General features: G+C 39.2%; 2 protein-coding genes across 2 annotated transcripts in view; both read right to left on the reverse strand.

Annotated features, from left to right (window-relative positions):
* Positions 1-21349, reverse strand: part of LOC104607618 (uncharacterized) — a 38797-nt gene extending 17448 nt beyond the window's left edge. Inside the window, exons 1-12 of the mRNA XM_088888030.1 lie at positions 20511-21349; positions 4366-15898; positions 4048-4283; positions 3721-3795; positions 3571-3630; positions 3414-3471; positions 3272-3311; positions 1776-1874; positions 1628-1680; positions 1459-1519; positions 969-1060; positions 712-886 (exon numbers count right to left, since the gene is read on the reverse strand). Of these exons, the coding sequence (XP_088744156.1) occupies positions 712-886; positions 969-1060; positions 1459-1519; positions 1628-1680; positions 1776-1874; positions 3272-3311; positions 3414-3471; positions 3571-3623 (631 nt within the window). The 5' untranslated portion in view covers positions 3624-3630; positions 3721-3795; positions 4048-4283; positions 4366-15898; positions 20511-21349. The remainder of the gene's footprint in view (positions 1-711; positions 887-968; positions 1061-1458; positions 1520-1627; positions 1681-1775; positions 1875-3271; positions 3312-3413; positions 3472-3570; positions 3631-3720; positions 3796-4047; positions 4284-4365; positions 15899-20510) is intronic.
* LOC148791338 (uncharacterized) lies at positions 5374-6093 on the reverse strand. The gene has a single exon (XM_088888155.1). It carries the CDS (start codon positions 6091-6093, stop codon positions 5374-5376), a length of 720 nt encoding a protein of 239 aa, XP_088744281.1.
* Positions 21350-22154: the final 805 nt, after the last annotated feature.

Raw genomic sequence — 22154 nt, forward strand, 5'->3', positions numbered from 1 at the left:
AAAAATTCAAAGTATAAGAATTTATGTTTCATTTTTATCAACATAAATATCTAATCACAACAATGAGAAAGAATGGACCTAGAAGAAAAAGGTAAGGGTGACCATCAAAAAGCAAAAAACTGAACCAACCCAACAAAACCGAACTGAAAATTCTGGTTAACTGAACCGGTCAGTTCAGTATTTTTGAAAAACCGAAGGTACCGGTTCAGTTTCAGTTAACCAATATAAAAAACTGGTGGTTAACCGAACTAACTAGTATATGTGTGTATGTGTGAATTGTATATGTTTTTCATATATATTTTATATTATCTATATATTATAAATGAATATATATGTATTGTATATAAATATATATAGAATATATAATATATTATTTATAATATAATACATTATATGCATTTCTAGAATTTTTATTATAATTTATATATTTATTTATAATATATATTATAAATATAAAAAACTGAAAAACCAATCAACCAATTAACTGATTGGCTTTGGTTCAGTTTTGGTTCACAGTTTTCAAAAACTGGTGATACTAGTTCGGTTTGAAATATAGGCCCATGGTTCGATTACCCCTAGAAAAAAAGGTATAAAAATATTCCAAGTTTTCTTTTACAAAGAGAACCAAGAATCAAGATTGGAACTATATATCATATAGGATATCCCCGAGCTTCAGCTTAATGGCACAACTTTCATATACGAGCATTTTACCCATGAACCCAGCATGCAACTCTTCCGATTTGCAGGGCTTTTCTGAAGAAACTCCACCTCTGAATTGTTTCAAACCACTATTGGTTCCATCATTGTTTGCCGTAGCTGACCGCTTAACTAGGGGCAAAGATGATGGTAGCTGAAGGAAGATCATTCTTGCTTCTTTATTCTCCTCCTGTCATTGAACAAGAATTTAAGAGGTTTCTAAATCTTTCCTGTAACACTGTATTTGATCTTGCATTTTTATGATTACTAACCATTAGGTCAAGCTCTGTAGCGAACTTTACAGAACTTTCATCATAAGCAATTTCTTCTGAAGCCTCCCCAAATTCCTCCTCATCAAGAAGTACTGAAAGTAATGGAGCTAAATATGAGCAACCTTACAACAAGGTTTTCTCCATTTGCTTCAATGCAAAAGAGACAATAAATTTTTTACTAAAAATTATCAGTTAAATTCCCACCCCTTCTATAGCAAAAGCTTTGTAATCTATCCTTTTACATTGAAACACAAGCAGCCTAGCATTGTGCATCAAGAAAATGCTGCATCCATTGAGAACTGCTTTTTTTTTTTTTTTTTTGCATACTATAAACAAGTGCTCAAAAGATGCAGTTGTGTGACAAAGCTAATGTAGTTGAGGAAAGTGCCCGCCTATTCCCATGGGTGCAGTGAAATATCATGTCAAACTCTAATACCCTAGATTTTCTATTTTAAAGTAGTGTAACTTTTGAGATGTGCCTCAACCTTACCTGGGTCTGCTGAGTATGGCCTTCTCAAAGGAAGGGCAACAGGATAGTAAGAGTAGTAGTCCTACAGAGCCATCAAGGGTAACTGCAAGATAGCATATGAGAGAGAGAGAGTATATGTGAACACACATTATGAGATTTTGGGAATGGAGCCAGGTTAGTGTTTGCTTACCCTGGGTTCTTTGTATTCTTTCTCCATTCTATGTGCTGATGAATGAACTCCATCTACAAAAAAAATGCATTACAGAGGTTATAAGCCTTTAGCCTCATTGGAAACTCAAATCCACAAAAGGAGGCATACTAACCATCAGGACCCAAACCTTGATATTTACTACTACTACGGACAACTTTTGAAGAGCCATATGTCATAAAATAATTTGATGAAGGTCCAAAACCAAATGCAACTTGTGCAGGTCCTGCTGAAAGTAATAAAACAAGAAATAAGAACAGGTAACTGATTTATCAATAAAGCAGTACCATTTACCTACTCTAATCCATGCATTTGAAGCTAGCATTTCCTTTCCTTTAAGAATACATAGCATGGACTTCAGGAGGCTAAAACCTGGAATTCTATTGGTTGAGTAATTGACTGCTATAAGCAAGGAGGTCCCACTTATGAGTTTAACCTCCCCCAACAATCTGGCCCAACACATAACAAAGCATTGTTCTTATAGGATCTTACACCAAAAAGATGCACATGGATGATGGCCATGGACCATGAAATTATTTAGCCTCCTGCTTTAGTAAGAAAAGTTGTTTTCAAGAATTTCTGACTGGTGAACTTTTTTCTTATTGATATCTTCTAAGTGATTAGTTTAGTATCAATTGATATCTTTTAAGAGAAGGATCAAGAAAACTTTGATTCTTAAGTTATGGAATTATACAAATGTTAGACAACTCTTACATGCATACAACTCTTGGTGATGGATTATATCTTAATTTGTCCTTGAAGAGATTGATTTAGTAGAAAACATATGGTAAGTTAGTTGTAATGCCAATTTGAGAAGAGAGGGGAGCTTCAACCATCAAGAGATACAATGATTTGGAAAACTATAGCCACATCTTTGAGAACATTATTAAAAACACATAGTAGAGGAATGTCAACAAATTTTCCATTATCAAATCAAAATAGAATGGGTGACATACCCAAAAGCCTAATTAGTGAATCTAAAAGGCTGAAACACAAGGAGAAATGATTCTTACAATACTCTCAATGAGATTATTTAGAGAAATAGGAAGAAGTCAAAAGAACGAGACAAAGATCTAAGAGACTCAGTGCCTTAATCTTAGATCATCAAATGGAGTAAAATATTATGCACGTTCAACATCAGAATAAGTTGAAATCTTTGGATATGTTGCATAAGTTTTGTACCCACAACCATTTTAAGACATTATTACCTTCCTGTAATCATTAAAAATATAAATTTACCTGGGGAAGAAAGCAGTATGAATTCTAGAAAACTTTTTTTTGTTGGAGATACATAAATTCAGGATAGAAAAGTGAGCATGAAAGCTAGAAAATTGAAATCTATTAGGAAGATGGAATGGAAGAGAAGTACCACTAGGTTAAGCCATAATAAAGCCCATACAGATGCAACAGTGAGTCATACAAGTTAGTGTCACATTGAATAATTCATCAAATCCTACAGTTAACTTTACTACCAACATTAAGTCAAGTAAACCTATCAAAAAAAAAAACATTAAGTCAAGTAAAGGAAAGAAGTAACTAGAAACCAGGATAGAAGGTATTGGAGTTATAATCTTAGTGCAGTATTAACAGAAATCATCATAAGAAAAACAATAGAGGATAACTTACATTTCCTTTCAATTTTAGGCCTTCCCTTAACAGAACTTTCCTAGACATGCATAAAGTAAATCACATCAGACTTAAGGAACATAGTATTCATCAAACATAAAGAAATTGATACTTATAATGAAAAGAATGAAAACAAAAGTACATTGACACGCTGCAGTAACTCTCTTGTTTGAGAAGCCTTTACATCCTCAACTTCTTCACTGTAAGAAAGCAGGACCAAAAAAAGGTTATAAGTAGGTAATCGGACTTAACCAATAACCAGTGGCATGTGAAGATGCAATATGACAGCATAATGTTACATTTTTAGGTCCAACGGAAATGGGTGCTCTACGAGGAGGACCTTTTGGTGCATATCTGACCTGTGGCACATAAAATAACTCGTTAGAAAACACGGAGAGAATAAACCATTCCATTTCCAGATAGGATAAAATATGAGAATAAAAACAAACCTTCCTAGGTGCAGCAGGTTTAGTATCAACAGATCCTGGCAACATTGAATCCCCCTTTCTTTTTAGATTTGCCTGCTGCAATATAATAGTATAAGGCTAGATATACACTTGGTCCAGCACAAAATGATCATTTTATCTTACTATTCTTTGTGATGATTGCAATACTGAATGCGAAAAATTCAAATGGGCGGGAAGAGGTTGATGAAAATTTTAAGTAAAATGGAGCAAAATAGCTGTGCCTAAATCTGCTGTTGATCCAGCATCTTCCTTATTTTCTATTAGTGTTCCCACACCTACTGTAGCAAAACAAAATCTATAAGTGTATACCAAGTGGAAGACAGTGGCCCCGACGTTCTTCAGTCCAAAAGGCATCACTTTGTAGTAGTAAATGCCGTGCTCGGTGATGAATGAGGTCTTTTTTTCGTCGTCGAGGTGCATTTTTATCTGGTGGTAGCTGGAGAAGGCGTCCATGAAGCTTAGTAGTTTGTACCCCGTGGAGGCATCGACGAGACGATCAATCCTTGGCAAAGGAAAGCTGTCTTTGGGGTAGGCCTTGTTGAGATCTGTGAAGTCAATACATATAAGTCATTTCCCATTAGCCTTCTTAACCATGACCACGTTAAATAGCCATTTAGGGTAGTGTACCTCTCTTATGAAGCTAGCGTAGAGTAGCTTGTCCACCTCCTCTCCGATGGCTTTCCAACGTTCTAATGCAAAGTTCCTCTTCTTTTTCCGAACCGGCTGACAACTCAGGTCCACACTTAGCCTGTGAATAATGACCGAGGGGTCAATTCCTGGCATATCAACGGCAGACCAAGCAAATACATCGGTATTGGCTTTAAGGAAGCTTACCAATTCGGAAAATGTGTCCTGGGGGAGGCGAGACCCGACTCATACTGTTTTCTCGAGGTCGGCCTCATCTAGGGGAATTGCGATGAGGTCCTCGGCCAGTTAGCCTCGACTGGATGGTTTGTCCCTGAGGTCGAGTCCCTCTAGTGGTAGGGTTTCTTTGTTCTTGCCTTTTAGTGCGGCAACGTAGCACTACCTAGCAGCTTGTTGGTTTCCCCTAACTACTCCTACACCATGATCTATGGGGAACTTCATGGCGAGGTGGTAAGACAAGATGACCGCCTTGACTGCATGAAGGGTCGACCTCCCTATGATGGTGTTATAAGGGGAGCCTATCTTCACGACCAAGAATTTAGTTATCTGAGTGACGTGCAGAGGCTCGGTCCCTACGATGAAAGGCAGGGTTACCCTTCCTTCAGGTCTGATAGCTACTCCAGAAAACTCGACGAGTGGCACATCAGCGAGTTGTAGTCAGTCTGGTGTCAACTGCGCCTCAAATGTCTCATAGAACAGAATATTAGCCGAGGAGTTGTTGTCTATGAGGATCCTTTTCACCATGTAGTTGGCAATGACCATCGACACCACCAACGTGTCGTCGTGGGACACAGAAACCCCTTGTAGGTCGTCATTTGACAATGAGATGAGGTCTTCCGGCCTCGACCTCTTCAGCGTCTGTCTCTGAATGTTATACTGCCTAGTTTATGCCTTTCAAGACAAGGCGGATGCACCCCCCAAGGCCGAGCCCCCGGCTATAACTTCAATGATTCCAGCTAGGGGGCGATGGACCTGGGGCCCGGCCTGTAGCTATTGCAACGATGATGCTAGGGTGTCGCCTTCAACATAATCCTTTAAGTGTCCACAGTAGATGAGGGACTCGATCTCGTTCTTGAGGTCATAGCAATCCTCGGTTTCGTGGCCAGTGTTGCAGTGGTACTTGCAGTACTTCTTGGGGTTCCTCTTCAATTTGGCTAGCCACTTCATAAATTCCTCCTTCCCTATTTGCATCAGTATGTGCATTCGAGAGGAGTTTAGTGGTGTGTACTTGTCGAAGGAAGGGGTCGACGGCTTCTTCCCACTACTCTTGCTGGTGGGGACGTCGTCGCGAGTATCCCTTTCCTTCCTCTTCTTGTTGTTGGGACCAACTTCTAGGTTTTGGAGGCGTTTGTTGGCTTTGGCCTCCTCAGCGACGATGTACTTCTGGACCTTCTTCAGAAATTGGGCTTTAGTCTTGGGCGGATTCTTGGAGATGGACCAACTGAGGGGCCCCGGTCGGAGTCCGCTGATGGCCACGACCATGGAGACCGAAGGGTCGAGATCCCTGACCTCTAGTTCCTCCTGATTGAATCTTTTGATGTATGCTCGAAGGATTTCTTCGGGCTTTTGCTTGATGGACATCAAGGAGATGACGACTTTTTTACATTGTCGACTGCTCAAGAAATGGGCTGGGAAGAGATTTGCAAACTGGTCCCAAGAGTCGATGGAATGTGGAGGCAACATCAAGATGGAATCCACGAAGGCCTCCATCCGAGTAGACGAAGCATGACAGTTGACCGAGGCATCACCTCAACCCTCCTTTATCTACTAAAGTTGATCCTGACGGGCGCCAATCTACACTTGAATATCTCCTAAGCGTTGGTCGATACATGGCCTTAGTCCATCAGCCTAGTCCTGGCTCTCCTTCATGCGGGACGGGTCGGCCCTGTTCCTGGAGTGCTCGGATGTCGGCGCATCTTAAGCTTTGCGGGCACGGTGGTCATTGAGGAGGTTGCAGTGGTCAAAGACCGGTGGGGGAGAGGCGTGGCATAGACTTCTAGCCCTTGGAGGGGGACTGTAGTGGCCTAAGCGCCCACCGTCGTCTCGGCTGATTGACCGGCGATGGTGATGACAATCGCGGTCCCTGCGCTCAAGGTGGGACCCTATGGGGTCGCCCCTTCAGCTGGGGAGCCAAGAGGTCTTTGAACGGGGCTTGCTAGCCCATCGATTGCTGCTAACAGATTCCACGAAGTCGGCCTCCTCCGGGCCGCCCAAGCACTGCCTCGACGAGGCATAGGCAGATCGCTCGTTGTGCTGTCTATGGCTTCCGAAGGGGCAGCCACCTTGTAGGTGGCTTCCTGTCGGGCACCCTATATCATCCAAACGCTAGGCCAAGTGGTCTAGTTTGTCCAGGACCAGTCTAAATTGGTCGATCGTGACTAAGTTCTGAGTGTTAGGAGCAGGGTCTTGCTTGTCACCCATTTCGGAATCACTATTTGATTAAGTCTGGTTTGTTTTCTTAAGAAAGGGCAACAATGTAATTTTAGGTATCTGAGGTCGACGGGTCCAACCTGCTGAGAGAAAGAAGACGTCAAAGGCCCTAGGATCAAGGTTTAAAATTTCAGTACGATACGCCCGATACAAGGCGTATTGTATCGTATCTTTGAAAAGTAGATACGGGATAGGCATGGAAATCCGATGTTTCATCTTTTTTATGCATATTAGACCCGTATCAAGGTGTATTGGGGGTGTATCGGGGCATATCGGTAGCGTATCAACAAAAAAGATACGACCAAAAACTAGAAAAAAAAAATTAAAGGGGGAAAGCAAGCTTCTTTTCCCCGAAATAACCCTTCTTTCACCCCCAAATGACTCTAAAACTCCAAACTTCATTCCTAGAGTGCTAGATTTGCAAAAGTTTGTAAGAAACAAGTGTGAATCGTTAATTTTTTTAAAGATTTTTAAATTTTTGAAAAAATATGACAAAAATAAGTACATTTTTTCAATTTTTTATAATATCTTGTGATTTCTTTTTTTTCTTGAATGTTTAAATTTATGTTGATCTACATTTCTTACATTCAAAATCACAATTTTTTTTTTGGTGTTATCAGTAGATTTATGGAAATTTCATGAAGATATTTGGAAAAATATAAATTAACAAAAAATTTGAAAATGTAATTTTTTCTCTGCCTATAAAGACTAAATATTTTTAGATCTATGGATTTATCTATCATATCCATAGAGCAATTGAAATTTCTTCTTTAATATCTTTTTTGATTTTTTATATTTTTAGAATTAAAAAATAATTAATAATTAATTATATTTCATCATTTATATTAGAGTTCAGCCTACCTGTTAGACTGATAACAGTCAAGGAAAAGAGAGAAGAGAGAAAGAGAGAAAGGAGAAAAGTAGAAGAGAGGACAAGGAGGAAAAGGTCTGGTTCGAATAAGAGAAAAGTCAACCCTCCCATTCGGCCAGATCTATTTATATTACTAAAAATATTGTGGAAAAGTCACATGCGCCCCTACTTAGGTTAGGGACATTAGATCTAACATAAACCACGACCAGTAGCCCCCTTTAAATACCTCACAATCCTTAAAACCGCATCCCACTGTGGAACCAGAGGTTTCTGCATGAACTGACTTACCACACTAACTGCGAATGAAATGTCTGGTCGAGTGATGGTTAAGTAGTTTAGTTTACCTACCAGCCGCCGGTATCTACCAGGGTCTTCAAACACTTCACCCATATCACCGCTCAGCTTAGTGTTTGTTTCCATAGGTGTTTCAGTTGGTTTAGCACCTAACAAACCTGTTTCTCCAAGCAAATCAAGAACATATTTCCTCTGACACAAGTTAATACCATGCTTAGACCTTGCTACTTCTATCCCCAAGAAACACTTCAATTTACCAAGGTCCTTTGTCTGAAAATGTTCCTACAGAAAAGTCTTTAAACCTGTCAATGCCCATTTTGTCATTTCTAATAATGACAATATCATCTACATACACCACCAATAGGATCTTCCCTGCCTGAGAGTCATGACTAAAGACTAAATGGTCAACTTGGCACTATTTCATACCAAACTTCTTTACCACCTCGCTAAATCTGCCAAACCATGCTCGAGGAGACTGTTTAAGCCCATAAATGGCCTTCAGTAGTCGGCACGCCTTACCATCCTCCCCCTGAGCAACAAACCCCGATGGTTGCTCCATGTAGACCTCCTCGAGCAGATGATCACCATGCAAGAAGGCATTCTTGATATCAAGGTGATAAAGGGGCCAATCATACATCGCAACAAGAGAAACCACAACATGGACGGAATCAATCTTAGCAACCGGGGAGAAAGCCTCTGTGTAATGAATACCATAGGTTTGGGAATACCCTTTGGAAACCAGTCTAGCTTTCAGCCGCTCTACACTACCATCAGGTAAGTATTTAACCGTATAAACCCACTTACAACCAACAACCTGCTTACTAGGAGGAAGAGTGGTGAGTTTCCATGTATGATTATGGGCCAGAGCTGAGAGTTCTTCCATTGCATAGCACCATCCTAGAGAGGCAAGGGCTTCCTGGACATCCTTAGGGATAACAACAGAGGATAACAAAGAGATAACCTGGCGATGGGAAGCGGAAAGGTGAGTCAGTGAAACATAATTAGAAATAGGATGAAGGGTACAACTACATTTACCTTTCCGCAAGGCAATGGGAAGATCAAGATCAGATATTGGGGTTGGGGCTGGTGTGGGAACAGCTGCCGGATCTGTCGACGATGATGGAGCTGGAGGAAGAGCCGGTATATGTGGGCGATGTGTATACACGTGATGAATAGGTGGTCGTTCAATAGGTGGTGGCACCGGAGGCAAGGAATTGGTCACAACTGGAAGAGGAAGGGGAGGAGGTGATGAAGAAGAAGAAACATCACCGGACCCCAAGAAAAATGGAGTAGACTCAAAGAAGGTAACATCATCAGCACACACAAAGGAACGTCAAGAGCTGGGATGATAACACTTATACCCTTTCTGAGTCCGGGAATAGCCAAGGAAGATGCACTTAATAGATCGTGCATCTAACTTATCCTTTCTTGGCCCAGATTATGAACGAATTAAACACACCCAAAAACCGAAGGAGAAAGAGGAAACGGAGACAAGGATAGACGTGGGCATTAGGTTAATCAAGAAGTAAGAAGTAAGCATTGCATCACTCCAAAAAGATTTGGGGACATTCATGTGATGCATGAGGGATCGAACTGTTTCCAAAAGATGACGGTTCTTTCTCTTTGCCACCCCATTTTGTTGTGGGGTGTAGGTACACAAAGTCTGATGGATAATGCCATGTTGGTCTAGGTATTCTTGAAATGATGAAGAGAAATATTCACGGCCATTATCAAAACGAAAAATTTTACTGTGAACACCAAATTGGTTGCGAATCTCATCATAAAATTTTTGGAAAATAGTAAACAATTCACTCCTTTCTTTCATTAAATAGAGCCACGTCATCCTTGAATAATTATCAACAAAAATGACAATATTTATATCCATCGTATGACATTACTTTATAAGGACCCCAAACATCTGAATGAACCAAAGAAAAAGGACTCAACATATGGTTATCAACTCTAGGACTAAAGGGAACACGATGATGTTTCCCCAACTGACACGACTCACAATCCAAAACAGACATATGACTCAATGAAGTAACCAAAGACTTCAAAACTTTCAGTGAAGGATGACCAAATCTACAGTGCCACTGGAGAGGAGAAGGAGACGATTGGAGAGTTGTTGACGTACTTCCACCACCATCAAGATAATACAACCCACCAGCTTCATGCCCTCCACCAATCTTCATCCCCGTCTTGAGATCCTAAAAAAACACACAGAGGGGTAAAAGGTAGTGGAGCAATTAAGAGACTTGGTCAACTTACTAACTAACATAAGATTAAAAGAAAATTTAGGGACATACAAAACTAAGGATAAGGATACAGGGTCCATGTTAACATTACCAACACCACAAATGGAAGATGTGGAACCATTAGCAAGGGTAACACATTGTGATGTTGGGCTATGAGAGAGGGAAGAAAACACACCTTGAATTCCAGTCATGTGATCGGAGACTCAAGAATCAATAATCCAGGGATTGGGTGTGGATGCTAGACAAGCCATACCTGAGTGTGCGAGAGTAGTCGTGTTCTGCTGAGATGTGACCTGAACAAACCTCTCATATTCATCACGGGGAACACTCATCATTTCCTTCCCAGTAACATCTATGGATGTAGAAGGTATATGATCAGCTGAATGACTCTCCTATCTGAAGCTACTATCACTAGTCACGGCATGATTGGCCCAAGTTGAGGATGGACCATGCAAGTCATAGCAATAATTAATGGTATGTCCATCCATACCATAGTGTGTACACCTCCTCGAACCCGAACTACGTCCTTTGCCACGGGCTCCCCCTGAATCTCAACCTCCGGTACGACCACCACCACGGTTATATGTAGGTCCACTACACCACTCTGGCCATATGCCGATCCACTACTGCCACTATGGCCAGAATGAGCTCCCTGATCTCCACCTCTAACACCACGGCCTCTAGATACTGCAAAGACTTATCTATCGGAAACATTAGGGTTCTCGGTAGATCCAATGGAAATCCTCCTAAGTCGAGCAAACACCTCTTCTAAGGAAGGGAGAGTTGACCCTCCTAGTATCTGAGCTCACACTGGTTCATACTCAGATTTCAGCCCCACCAAAAATCGAGTCGCATCAAGTTGTTCCCTCTGTTGTTGCTAAATTTTGACATCAGAAGTGAGGGGGTGATAAACATTCAATTCATTGCAAATGTTTCTCATACTAACATAGTACTCCTCAAGACTCTGATTACCCTGTTGTAGATTAAAGTATTCCTAATACAACTGATATACTCTGGTTGTATTATCTTGGCCCGATTACAGCTTCTTAGCATGGTCCCACACTTCTTTGGCAGTATCAAGAAACATGAAATTTACACTAATCTTGGGTTCCATACTATTCCATAACCATGTGATAATATGTGCATTTGCTTGCTCCCAATCATCATACTCATAAGAATCGGTGGAGGGTTTTTCGTCCCTTATGTGTTTCACCTTCTTCTTTGCCTTAAGAAAGACTTCTACAGATTTAGCCCAAGGTACATAATTTTCTCCATTCAGCTTAATCGAGGTCATTTGAACATTCAGGTAATCAGTAGGAACCATCACACTAGTCTTGCTATCACTATTGTCTCCCATTGCTGAATTCGGCACACTAGACCACACTACACACTGATTTCAGCACTTATTATTGCTGTAAACTGCACCCTTTACACCACAAACCCTACCTCACGACTACCTGAAACTTCACCACACTATTTGAGGAACACTTCCCCTACGAATCACACTAAAAACTGCACAAACCCTAGCACACTACAATCTGAAATCCCACCATAACGTCTGAAAAAGACTTGTCATTTAATTCACACCAAGAGAATGCATAGAACCTCTTACCTTATCATTCGAAACTCAAACCACACAAAGCACCCACTGCACCACACAAATCAGCCCTCTTCTCTTCATCAATTAGGGGAGGGCTTCTTAGAAACTACAACAACCGACCACGAACAACACAACTGGAGGCATAGAAACCTCCAAGGGAAGAGGGTGAACACTCCTTTTCAGCCCTTTCCCTTATCTCCAACTGATGGCGAAGAAAGCAAGAGAAAACCCTAGACTAGGTGCGCAGAGAACAGAATTCTAGGCAGATCCGATTTGCTCAGTTTAGCTCTGATACCATATTAGAGTTCAGCCTACCTGTTAGACTGATAACAGTCAAGGAAAAGAGAGAAGAGAGAAAGAGAGAAAGGAGAAGAGTAGAAGAGAGGACAAGGAGGAAAAGGTCTGGTTCGAATAAGAGAAAAGTCAACCCTCCCATTCGACCAAATATGTTTTATATTACTAAAAATATTGTGGAAAAGTCACATGTGCCCTTACTTAAGTTAGGGACATTAGATCTAACATAAACTTACACATCAGCACCTAACCATAAGCACAAAGACAGAAATACCCCTACATACTCGACACTAACAGATCACAACAATTGAATATTATAATTCTATGGATGATCTATCATATCCATAGACCAATTGAAATTTCTTTTTTAATAATTTTTTTTTTATTATTATATTTTTAGAATTACAAAATAAATAATTAATTAACTATATTTTATCATTTGATCACAATGATTGAATATTATAATTCTATGGATGATCTATCATATCCACAAAGCAATTGAAATTTCTTCTTTAATTACTATTTTTTGAATATATTATATAATGTTTATTTATTTTTTATAACTTTTGGAAATGAATAATAAATAATTATTAATTACATTTTCACATAGAAGTTGTGTCAATGCATGTTTTATGGTTGAATAGGAGAGTTGGTTTTTTCCCATCCCATAAAACATTAAAACTTAAGAATTATAATTTATAAATTATAGTTAGGCATAGGATTTTTAATGAAATTATAATTAACTACAATATATTTCTTCATAAAACCATTAAAGTATATTAATTTAATGCATATAGAGCTCATTAAAGTCTTATATTTAGTGTTGTTGATGTATTTTTATGATTTATTAAAGTATTTATAGTGTTTCCAAGCGTATCTATGTGTATCTTAGTTTTTCTCCGACAGGCATGTGTATCCAAGGCGTATCCCGATACGCCTCTTAAAATTGCCTTTCCGATACACTTGGTGTTTCCTACTTTGAACCTTGCCCAGGAGTTATCCCAGGGGTGAAGACTCCGATGGTCAAGTTAGCTAAGTGGTACAAGGGGTCGGACCAAGCAAGAAAGGAAAGTTAGAGCTTAAGCCTTGTGTGTATATATGTGTTTACCTCAATGTGGGAGCCCCTTTTTATAGCCAAAGTTGCCTTAAGAGAGGAGCAGTTGGGAACAATTGGAGGCAGTTGATGATGGACAACCAGGATGCATCCGACCGACACCAGTACGCCACATGGCAATATCTACAGGTCGGTCAGATATCCCTACATCACTACCAATCCAATCGGCATCTATGTAAGTCTGTAGCTTCATGTGTCCATGCCTAGAGAAGAATATACCTTTTTCCTAGAGTTCCCTTCAAGTAACACAGAACTCATTCTATAGCAGCCATATGTGTGTCTCTAGGGGTATGCATAAACTAACTGATCACACTAACAACATATAAGATATATGGTCATGTCATGCAAAGGTATAGCAACTTCCCCAAAAGTCTCTAGAACACTCCCCTGTTTTCCAAAAGCTCACCATCATCAGTTGAGAGCTTATGGTTAGCATCAATAGGTGTAAAAACAAGTTTGACACCAAATTTCTCAGTCTCCATGAGAAGATCTAACACATACTTCCGTTGGGAGTATGTGTTGAGTGCCTAAACTTCCTTTGTATCACTCCCTGTAACGACAATATCATCAACATAAACAATGAGGAAGGTAACCTCATTGCCTCTCCTCTTCACGAACAAGGTATGGTCGGACTGTGTCTATGTATAGCCAAACTCAATAAGTGCAGCTCTGAATCTATCAAACCAAGATCATGGGGATAGCTTGAGGCTATAAAGATATTTCTTCAACTTGCATACCTTGCCCTACATTTCCTTACCATACATCCCTGAATGAAGTGACATATAAACCTCTTTAGTCAAGTCTCAATTTAAGAAACATTCTTCACATCAAATTGATATAAGGGCCAATCATAACTCACTGCCAAGGATAACAGAACTTTCACGATGGTCATTTTTGCAACTGGTGAGAAAATTTCCATATAATCAACTCCATATACCTGAGTATAACCCTTGGCAACTAGCCAAGCCTTATACCCCTCAATGGTGCCATCAACATGATACTTGATAGTAAATACCCACTTACATTCCACAAATTCCTTCCCAAGAGGCAAATCCATAATATCTCAAGTATGAGTTTTACAAAGTGCTTCTATTTCAGTTCTCATAGCCTCTATCCATTCTGTCTTAGACAAAGCCTCCGTAACTGACTTGGGTATGCTGTTATAGGCTGAAAAGAAATGGAGGTTAAAAAAGAATAATAAGATGGGAATAACAAGTTATAAGATAAGTGTTTGGAAATACAATGTGTTGTACATTTCCTCTTACCTTTCCTCATAGCAATGGTAGGTCCACATTTGGGAAGGGAGGTTTTGGAGCAAGCGGTGGAGGACTTGTCCTCTCTTCAAGGGTTAAGAGTGTCTGAGGCTCAACTATAGATGAGGAAACAACCTGATCATGTCATAGCCTATCTCTGGTACCACCTCTAAAGAATAGGATGAGTAATGAAAACTAGAGGACTAGTAGGAGAAGGAGCAAGAATGGTAGAACTAGAAGACGAAAGCTCTGCCATTGGAATTGAAGGAACCACAGTAGACTCAAGCTAATGATCAACAGGAGAAGGCAGAAGAAGTGGTGAAGAAAACAATTCAACAAAATGCTCCACCTCAAAAGAATGACCATAAAATGAAAGCGACTCTACAAAGGTTACATCCATGGAGACAAAACGAGTTCCACTAGTGAGAGCAAAACAGCAATAGCCCTTTAGTGTGAAGGCATACCCCAAGAAAATACACTTCCAAGCCTTGGGTTCAAACTTTTGTCTCTAAGAGCCAGGGACATGAACATAACACGTGCACCCAAAAACACGCAAGGGAATAGGAAACAATTCACTTTCATGAAACATGATAGCAATGGGAGATTTGAACCCCAAGACTCAAGAAGGCATGCAATTAAATAACGTAGGTAATTGTCATCACCGCATCACCCCAAAATCTCACTTGGACATGGGAGGCAAAAAGGATGCTCCTGGTTGCTTTAACAACATGTCAATTCTTTCTCTTTGCTACCACATTCTGTTCTAGAGTACGAGGACAAAAACTTTGATGTATAACCCCAAACTTCTCAAAGTATGAAACAAGATCTTAGGATTATCTAATCAAAATATCTTGATGCGGGTATCAAATTGGGTAAGCACAAATTCATGAAACTGTTTTACAAGTTTGGGTACTTCAGCATGGGAACACATAAGATAAAGCTAGGTGTAACGAGAAAAATCATCAATAAACATACCAAAATATCTATAACCACCCATGCAAGGTAAATGGTATGGCCCCCAACACATCTGAGTGAACAATATGAAAAGAAACTGTAGATCTTGTATTACTTGCAGAATATGAGTTTCTACAATGCTTTGACAACTCGCACGACTCACAATGTAGACTTGACAACTTAGTTTCTTTAAACAAAGCTGGAAACAAAAGACTCAACGACATTCGTCAAAAAAAAAAAAAAAACAAAACAAAAGACTCAACGAAGAAAAAGAAATATGACACAAATGATAATGACATAACATAATATGACTAATTGACACTGACACATTTGAACCAAAAGTTGCTCTCGAAGGTGATACTTGACTTTGTCCAAGGCTCCAAGCATGTCCAGCAGGTATATCCCATTCGCCTCATGGCCACTCCCAATCTCTTTCTGAGAGTCCATGTCCTGAAAAACACAGTAAAAGGAGAAAAAGGTCACACCACAATTCAAAGATTTTGCCAAATTACTAACTGAAAGCAAATTAGTGTTTAATCTAGGAACATGAAGGATTGAGGATAAGGTGAAGGTGTCTAAAGTTCTGATGTTTCCCTTGCCAGAGTTAAGAGCAAGAGAACCATCAGCAAGGGTGATCTTATCTCGACCAGATAAAAGCTAGTAAGTAGAAAATAAATGGGACACACTAGTCATATGGTCAAAGGCACCAGAATCAATTATCCAAGGAATCCTACAATTACTTGAGATAGAAGCATGATTCACAGTAGCACGAATACCTAAATGGGCATATACGGATGAAGAGGGAACTATCTCTGATGAAGTAGGTGTTGTAGTAGTAGACTCCAGGTGACTAATTATTCGGCCATACTTCTCATTCTCAGCCCTGACAGCTGCTAGTTGCTCTCCCACTGACTTCTCATCACTATGCCCCAGTTCACTCTATGAGGAGGTGGCTACATTTGCATTATCAACTTTCCCATTCTCATTCCTTTTACTATTGTTTGCATTCTTGAGTCCAGTAGGTATAAGATCCGTAGATTCCAACAGGTGACTTTAGTATGTTTAGGTTTTCTATAGTATTCACAAACATCTTTTTTTCCAGTGCTGACCTTCGGCTTCATCTTGGCATTAGCATAGTGATCCATCTATGGCCCTATAGACTGAACCTATCTCCTGCCCTCCTCACTACTCACCATAGCATAAGCTTGAGATAAAGTCACCCCATCCTTCGCCAAAACATTCTATCTCACAATATCATACTCTAGGTTGAATCCGATAAGGAACTCAAAAACTCCACCAGCTTCCTATGTGTTTTAGCATCCTTTGTACACCCCCAAACCACAATCTCCTGTCAAAGAGATTTTAGCATGGAAAAGTAAACGACTAAGGGCTTCACCCCCTATCTTAAATTATTCACATCATTCTTCAATTTGTAAGCCCGAGCAACATTCAATTTTTGGAAATAGGTTTCTCTGACACTACCCCACACCTCCTTTGCAGCTTCCAATCCACAAGTAGTGTTGGCTAATATGTGGCTGCATAGAATTCATTAACCAACCCACTACTATGTAATTTTCCTGCATCCACCTCTCATAAGTAGGGTCATCCTCCCCCGATTTCTTCTTGCTCCTAGTGATGTAACCTCATTTCCCTCTATTACATACATGTGTCTTAATAGACTGAGACCAGGCTAAATAATTAATCCCATCCAGCTTCATAGTGGTCACTGCCCCAAAAAGATTCTCCATTGACCCCCCATGTCCAAACCCGGAATTTGTGGGATATTTGGTTTTTTCCTTCAGTTTGCTCCATTGAGTAAAACGGAGATAAAAAAAAAAGTCTCAACTAAGCTAGAATTGCTACCCCAATCAAAAAACTACTTTTCAAACAGCCAAATCTAGAGTTTCACAAGACCCGCCCAAATGGGAAAAGAGAAGGAAACTCAACCACTCCTACCAGAGGTTCTAAAACCCTATCCAACTCAAATTGCCCTTAATGAAAATCTAAAGGCTACCCTTTGATCCCTAAGCGCCAACTTCAAAGTGTCTCTAGGACCTGTACCTAGTTTTGTCCAGCTGTCTAGGGTTTGGGGAAAAAAAACTCCAAGAACTTGCCTTGGGCTTCAACTGGGGGTGAAAACCTCTCCAAAAACCCTCCCAACTGGACTACATAAGCTGCTCCCTTATAGTCGATCAATTCTCCACACACTGTGTATGGGCAAAGAGAGAAAGAAAAGAAGCTAAGAACCTACTTTGATACCAAGTTGTAAATCACACTTACAATAATCTGAATTAAAAGAAAAGAAATAGGAAAAAAGGAGATTGAAGAAAGAGAAGTGATAGAGGAAGAAGATGGAAGAAAGGAAAAAGGAGAGAGAGTAGTTCAAAACCTTTCTTTAGCCCCCAATGATCTCTTTTATTCTTTTGTTGTAAAAATAAGGACAATTACATGAGTGCCCTTAGTTGGGCATCCATCACTGAAAACAGCAATAAAAACAATAAAAAAAGAGAGAAAACAGACCCATAATCAAGGCCCACTACCTACTAACACAAGTCATAAACATAAAGAAAAACAAGGAAACTAAGGCCCATTGGGCTCATTATCTCTACAAATACAAAGAATATATTTCTTAATGATGCTTCAGCAAATAGGAAGGCTATAGCAGGGTTGGAGCTTGAGACAAGGAACTCTAGTTAGTAGACTAGAGATCCAACTGGTTTCACCCTTGCAGCCAGATACCTTGGAATGTGGAACTGTTCGTCACTTTATTGTTGTTGGGATTGTTCTTGCCCTCACAAATACTGCTAAATTGTAACTTTTTCTGGATACTTTTCCACCACTCTTCTACTAAGTGCAAGGTTTTTCCCCTTTAAAAAGTTATTTGTGCTCTGATGACCTTATAATATCACAATGTTATAGTCTATTTTATCTGGCTGATGGATCTCACCTTTCTCATAATTCTGAATGAAGTCACTCTACAACCAAAGATCCTATGCACAATATATGCTTCAAATGGGTACTCCTTGTTATACCTTTTCCATAGATGATCCTATCTTCAAATTCAATCGTTGCCAATTAGAAACCCAACCCAAGGCTTTAAATGAGTACCCCTTGTTGCACAATGATCCTGATAACCATACTTCTGATTCACAGAATGAGAAGGATTGATCAAAATTCTTGGATTATTTCTATGTGACAAAGACATGATAATAATGTATTAATATTTGAACCTAACACTAAGAAAAATGTTTTAGTCCTATTTTATTCTTTAATCCATCTTAATAAAAGTTATCCATCAAAAAGAAAATGCTATTTTTCAAATGCTTTGGTCCTATCCAAAACATAACAAGAAACATATTTTGGTATAAATACAATTACTTCACCACATATCTTGCTAGTCTATACGTCAACATATCTAATGTGTTTATGAATATATTAAAAACAGACCTTGCTAGTCTATTAAATGAATCTATGACTTTTTGAGTCTTTCTTGTTTTTAACTAGGGTAACCTCAGACATTGTCCCATCTGAATAAAAGTCTCAGAAAAAAGACAATAGAAAAACAAGTTCAGAAATACAAACACATTTCTCCTTTAAGAAATCTCCAATTGTCATTCTATATTTTGGGGAAACACAGGTTATTTTTTCTTTTCTTTTTATTTTTTCTCTATTATTAAATTTGTCATAAAAAGAAGATGAATAATGATGGCTGCACAAAGTGGTTTGTCTCAGAAATTCTAGTATAGGAAAATCCTTTATTGAAGAAACACTCTGCTTAATGGAGATCTCCATATTAGAAGTTACCAACATGGACAATGTGTCATCCATCCCCTGAAATGGAGAAAGAGTATGCTAAAAAAAGAATGGCAGTTACACATCAAATGAAGCCTAAGTTGATGGTATTGAAACAATTCATTTCTCTCCATTTTGTTGATGACAGCTACATAGTGGAGAGGTTGTACTTTTCATGACATTTTTGTCTGTCAAAATGGTTGAATTCTGACCCGGGTCTATTATCATTTTCCCCCTGTATCATTTTTCTATGACAGAGTATGATAAATTTCAAATTTTTCCATCCCCTGTAAAGCAAAGGATTTTACCTAGAAAAACATTCATTCACAGACCTTAAAAATCAGGTGGAGAGTTAATATGAAGATGATTTAGGACAACTGGAAGATTTGATTGCCTAGCTGAACATCTCATTCTTTTGGGACTCTAGGCAAGTACAATTTGTATCACTAGTATGTGTCAGGCTCTGTTGTCTAATTAATGCTCTTGGCCTTATCTTGATGGAGGAACTTCTACTCCTTGCATATAATGGCATTCATTTGCTTGTTTCCAACCAGCCCTTTAAGAAGGCTTCCACTTGTTTCAGTTGAGCCTAAAGTCTCAATTGGTCATTCTACCAAAAAAAAAAAAGTCTCAACTGGCCCTGATTATGTCATTGGAATATAAAATTTCCTGCATTCCCACTAAAGAGAATTAAAAGTTCTTATTAACTTATGCATAACTGGTGTTTGCTCAAAGCCACTTTTGGTCATATCACATCTATTGGGTTTGGACCCAGAATTTTAGAGCTTTCAATTCTTCACTCCCTTATCAATAAATAAAACAGAGATGTTGTTGTATCTACCTCCCTTTTCTTATTAAAAAAAAAAAAAAACAGAGCATAGAATTTCATTAACATAACAAAAACAATGGCAGAACAAAAGTGACACCTAGAGAAATCGCAAAGCAAATAATTCCGATAACAGAGTAGGGAAGATCAATAACCTCATGCACTGCTTACGCAAATCTATGTACATATTGTTGGAACACCATCCAAAGGGATTAAAACAAGAACAAAAGGAATAAAAAAAGAACACCTCTACAAACAAAAACCCAGAGAGAATTCAACAATCATTATCCTGAAAATAGAAAGCAGCAAACCCAATGAAAGCATTATAAGAAGGGAAAAAAAAGAAAACAAGAGCACCTCGCCAAGGACACAGCTCTTAGTCTAACCAGTTTCAGCAAAAAAGAAAAATAAAAACAACAACAACAAGCAGTTAAAACGCCATACCTATGTCACCAGAGAACGTATCAACACCGGCTGACTAATGGTTGCCAAAAAGGGGATCTCTTTGGTTGTTCAAGGATCTAACCTCTGTGCGGCGGTGGAGGTGAAGAAAGAAGGAAGATCGGACTCAGAGAGAAGAAATCTAATTCGAGCGCCTTTCCCTAATAACGACTGGGCTGCAAATGGATCGGATATCAATTCGATTGGAATTCAAACCCGATTCGTTTACACGATATTTGGTTTAGACATCGTTCACCTTCAGTGGTTGAATGAATCAAATCTGATCGAAATATGATCTATTAAGTTATCACAGGGATCTATCAAAAGAAAAAAGTAATCACAGGGCAATCTGAGAAATGCGATGGAGTTCTGGAGTAAAGTTCTGGCACTGATTCATTGCAACAAACTAAAAAAGACAAAGAACACGGCCTAGGCTATCCAAAAGATCCAAGAAAAGTTACAAATGTTGAGTGAAGTCCTAGACTTTTCCCTGAAACAACTTGATAAAGGGAGACTTCCATCGAAAGTGGTTGTCTATCTAAGCTGTGCCTTTTAATTTGGGAAAGGTGTGTAATACATGCACTCAAAATCTCAGGTGTTTTTGCTTATAAAGGTCATCAAGTAGTCTTTTTTGGGCGTGCAGTGGGTATCTAGAACTAATAATTTCTAGAGAAATATTTATAACTCCACATGATCAACATTTGAAGCAATGTTCAACCAAGATAAAAACAACATCTACCCAAACCATAGCCAATCGATTCTTTTCCATGCAACTATCATATCATCAGATGGACTTCATTCATTAAGATAACCAAAGTCCAGAGCCAATCAAGTTGACTAAGAGGAGACCACTTCACCTCATAGCCAATCAATGCCCAGCTTTTTATGTGGTAACAGACCAGTTCAGCTTATAATGACATCTGTAAAGCACCAAAATGATTCAAATACACTATATCAATCTAAACTATTAAAGCTGAGTACATGTCAACATAGAAAGGGAAAACTTAGCAGCTTAGCTTTTAACAGCACAAAAGAGAGTTTATTGTATTTTATTTGATGCTGAGTGAAGGCTGCATAGATTGATACCATGGGTCTTAAGACCCGGGCTGCTATGTATTTTAGAAAGCCCCCTTGTACGCCAGACTAGAACCATCACAAGATAAGCACCCAAGCCCCTAGGTTATTGTTGAGGCAATGGAGGGAAACTTTTAAAGCCCCCAATACCTGAAACAAGGTGATTTTCCAGATGCTAGACTGAGTTTTTTTTTTCAGCATGAACTCTAATTACATGAGAATGAGACAAAGGACTGCAAGTCAAGGGAAGAACAAAGCTCTTACAATGTAGCCCCTGGACCAGTCCCCTTCCCCTCGCAACCAACTATAGCCTAAAGCATGGGCTAACTTTGAAGCATAAGAGAGAGAAGTTCAGCTCCAGGAGATGTTCCTTCACCCAGCTGACGAAACACAAAATACACAGCCTTAGAAATATAGCCTGCTTACATACCAATTATAAAATGCTCTTTCATCAGGGGTATGGGGCTAATATTCTAAAGGGTGCACCCTTTAGATGCTAATATTCTAAAATGCTTGTATTATCTACTATAACTCACAGAGGTATAGAGGCTATATATATCAATCTCCTTGTAC

The sequence above is a fragment of the Nelumbo nucifera genome, chromosome 5 (assembly GCF_055504915.1).
Source record: "Nelumbo nucifera cultivar China Antique chromosome 5, China Antique-T2T, whole genome shotgun sequence".
Lineage (NCBI taxonomy): Eukaryota > Viridiplantae > Streptophyta > Magnoliopsida > Proteales > Nelumbonaceae > Nelumbo > Nelumbo nucifera.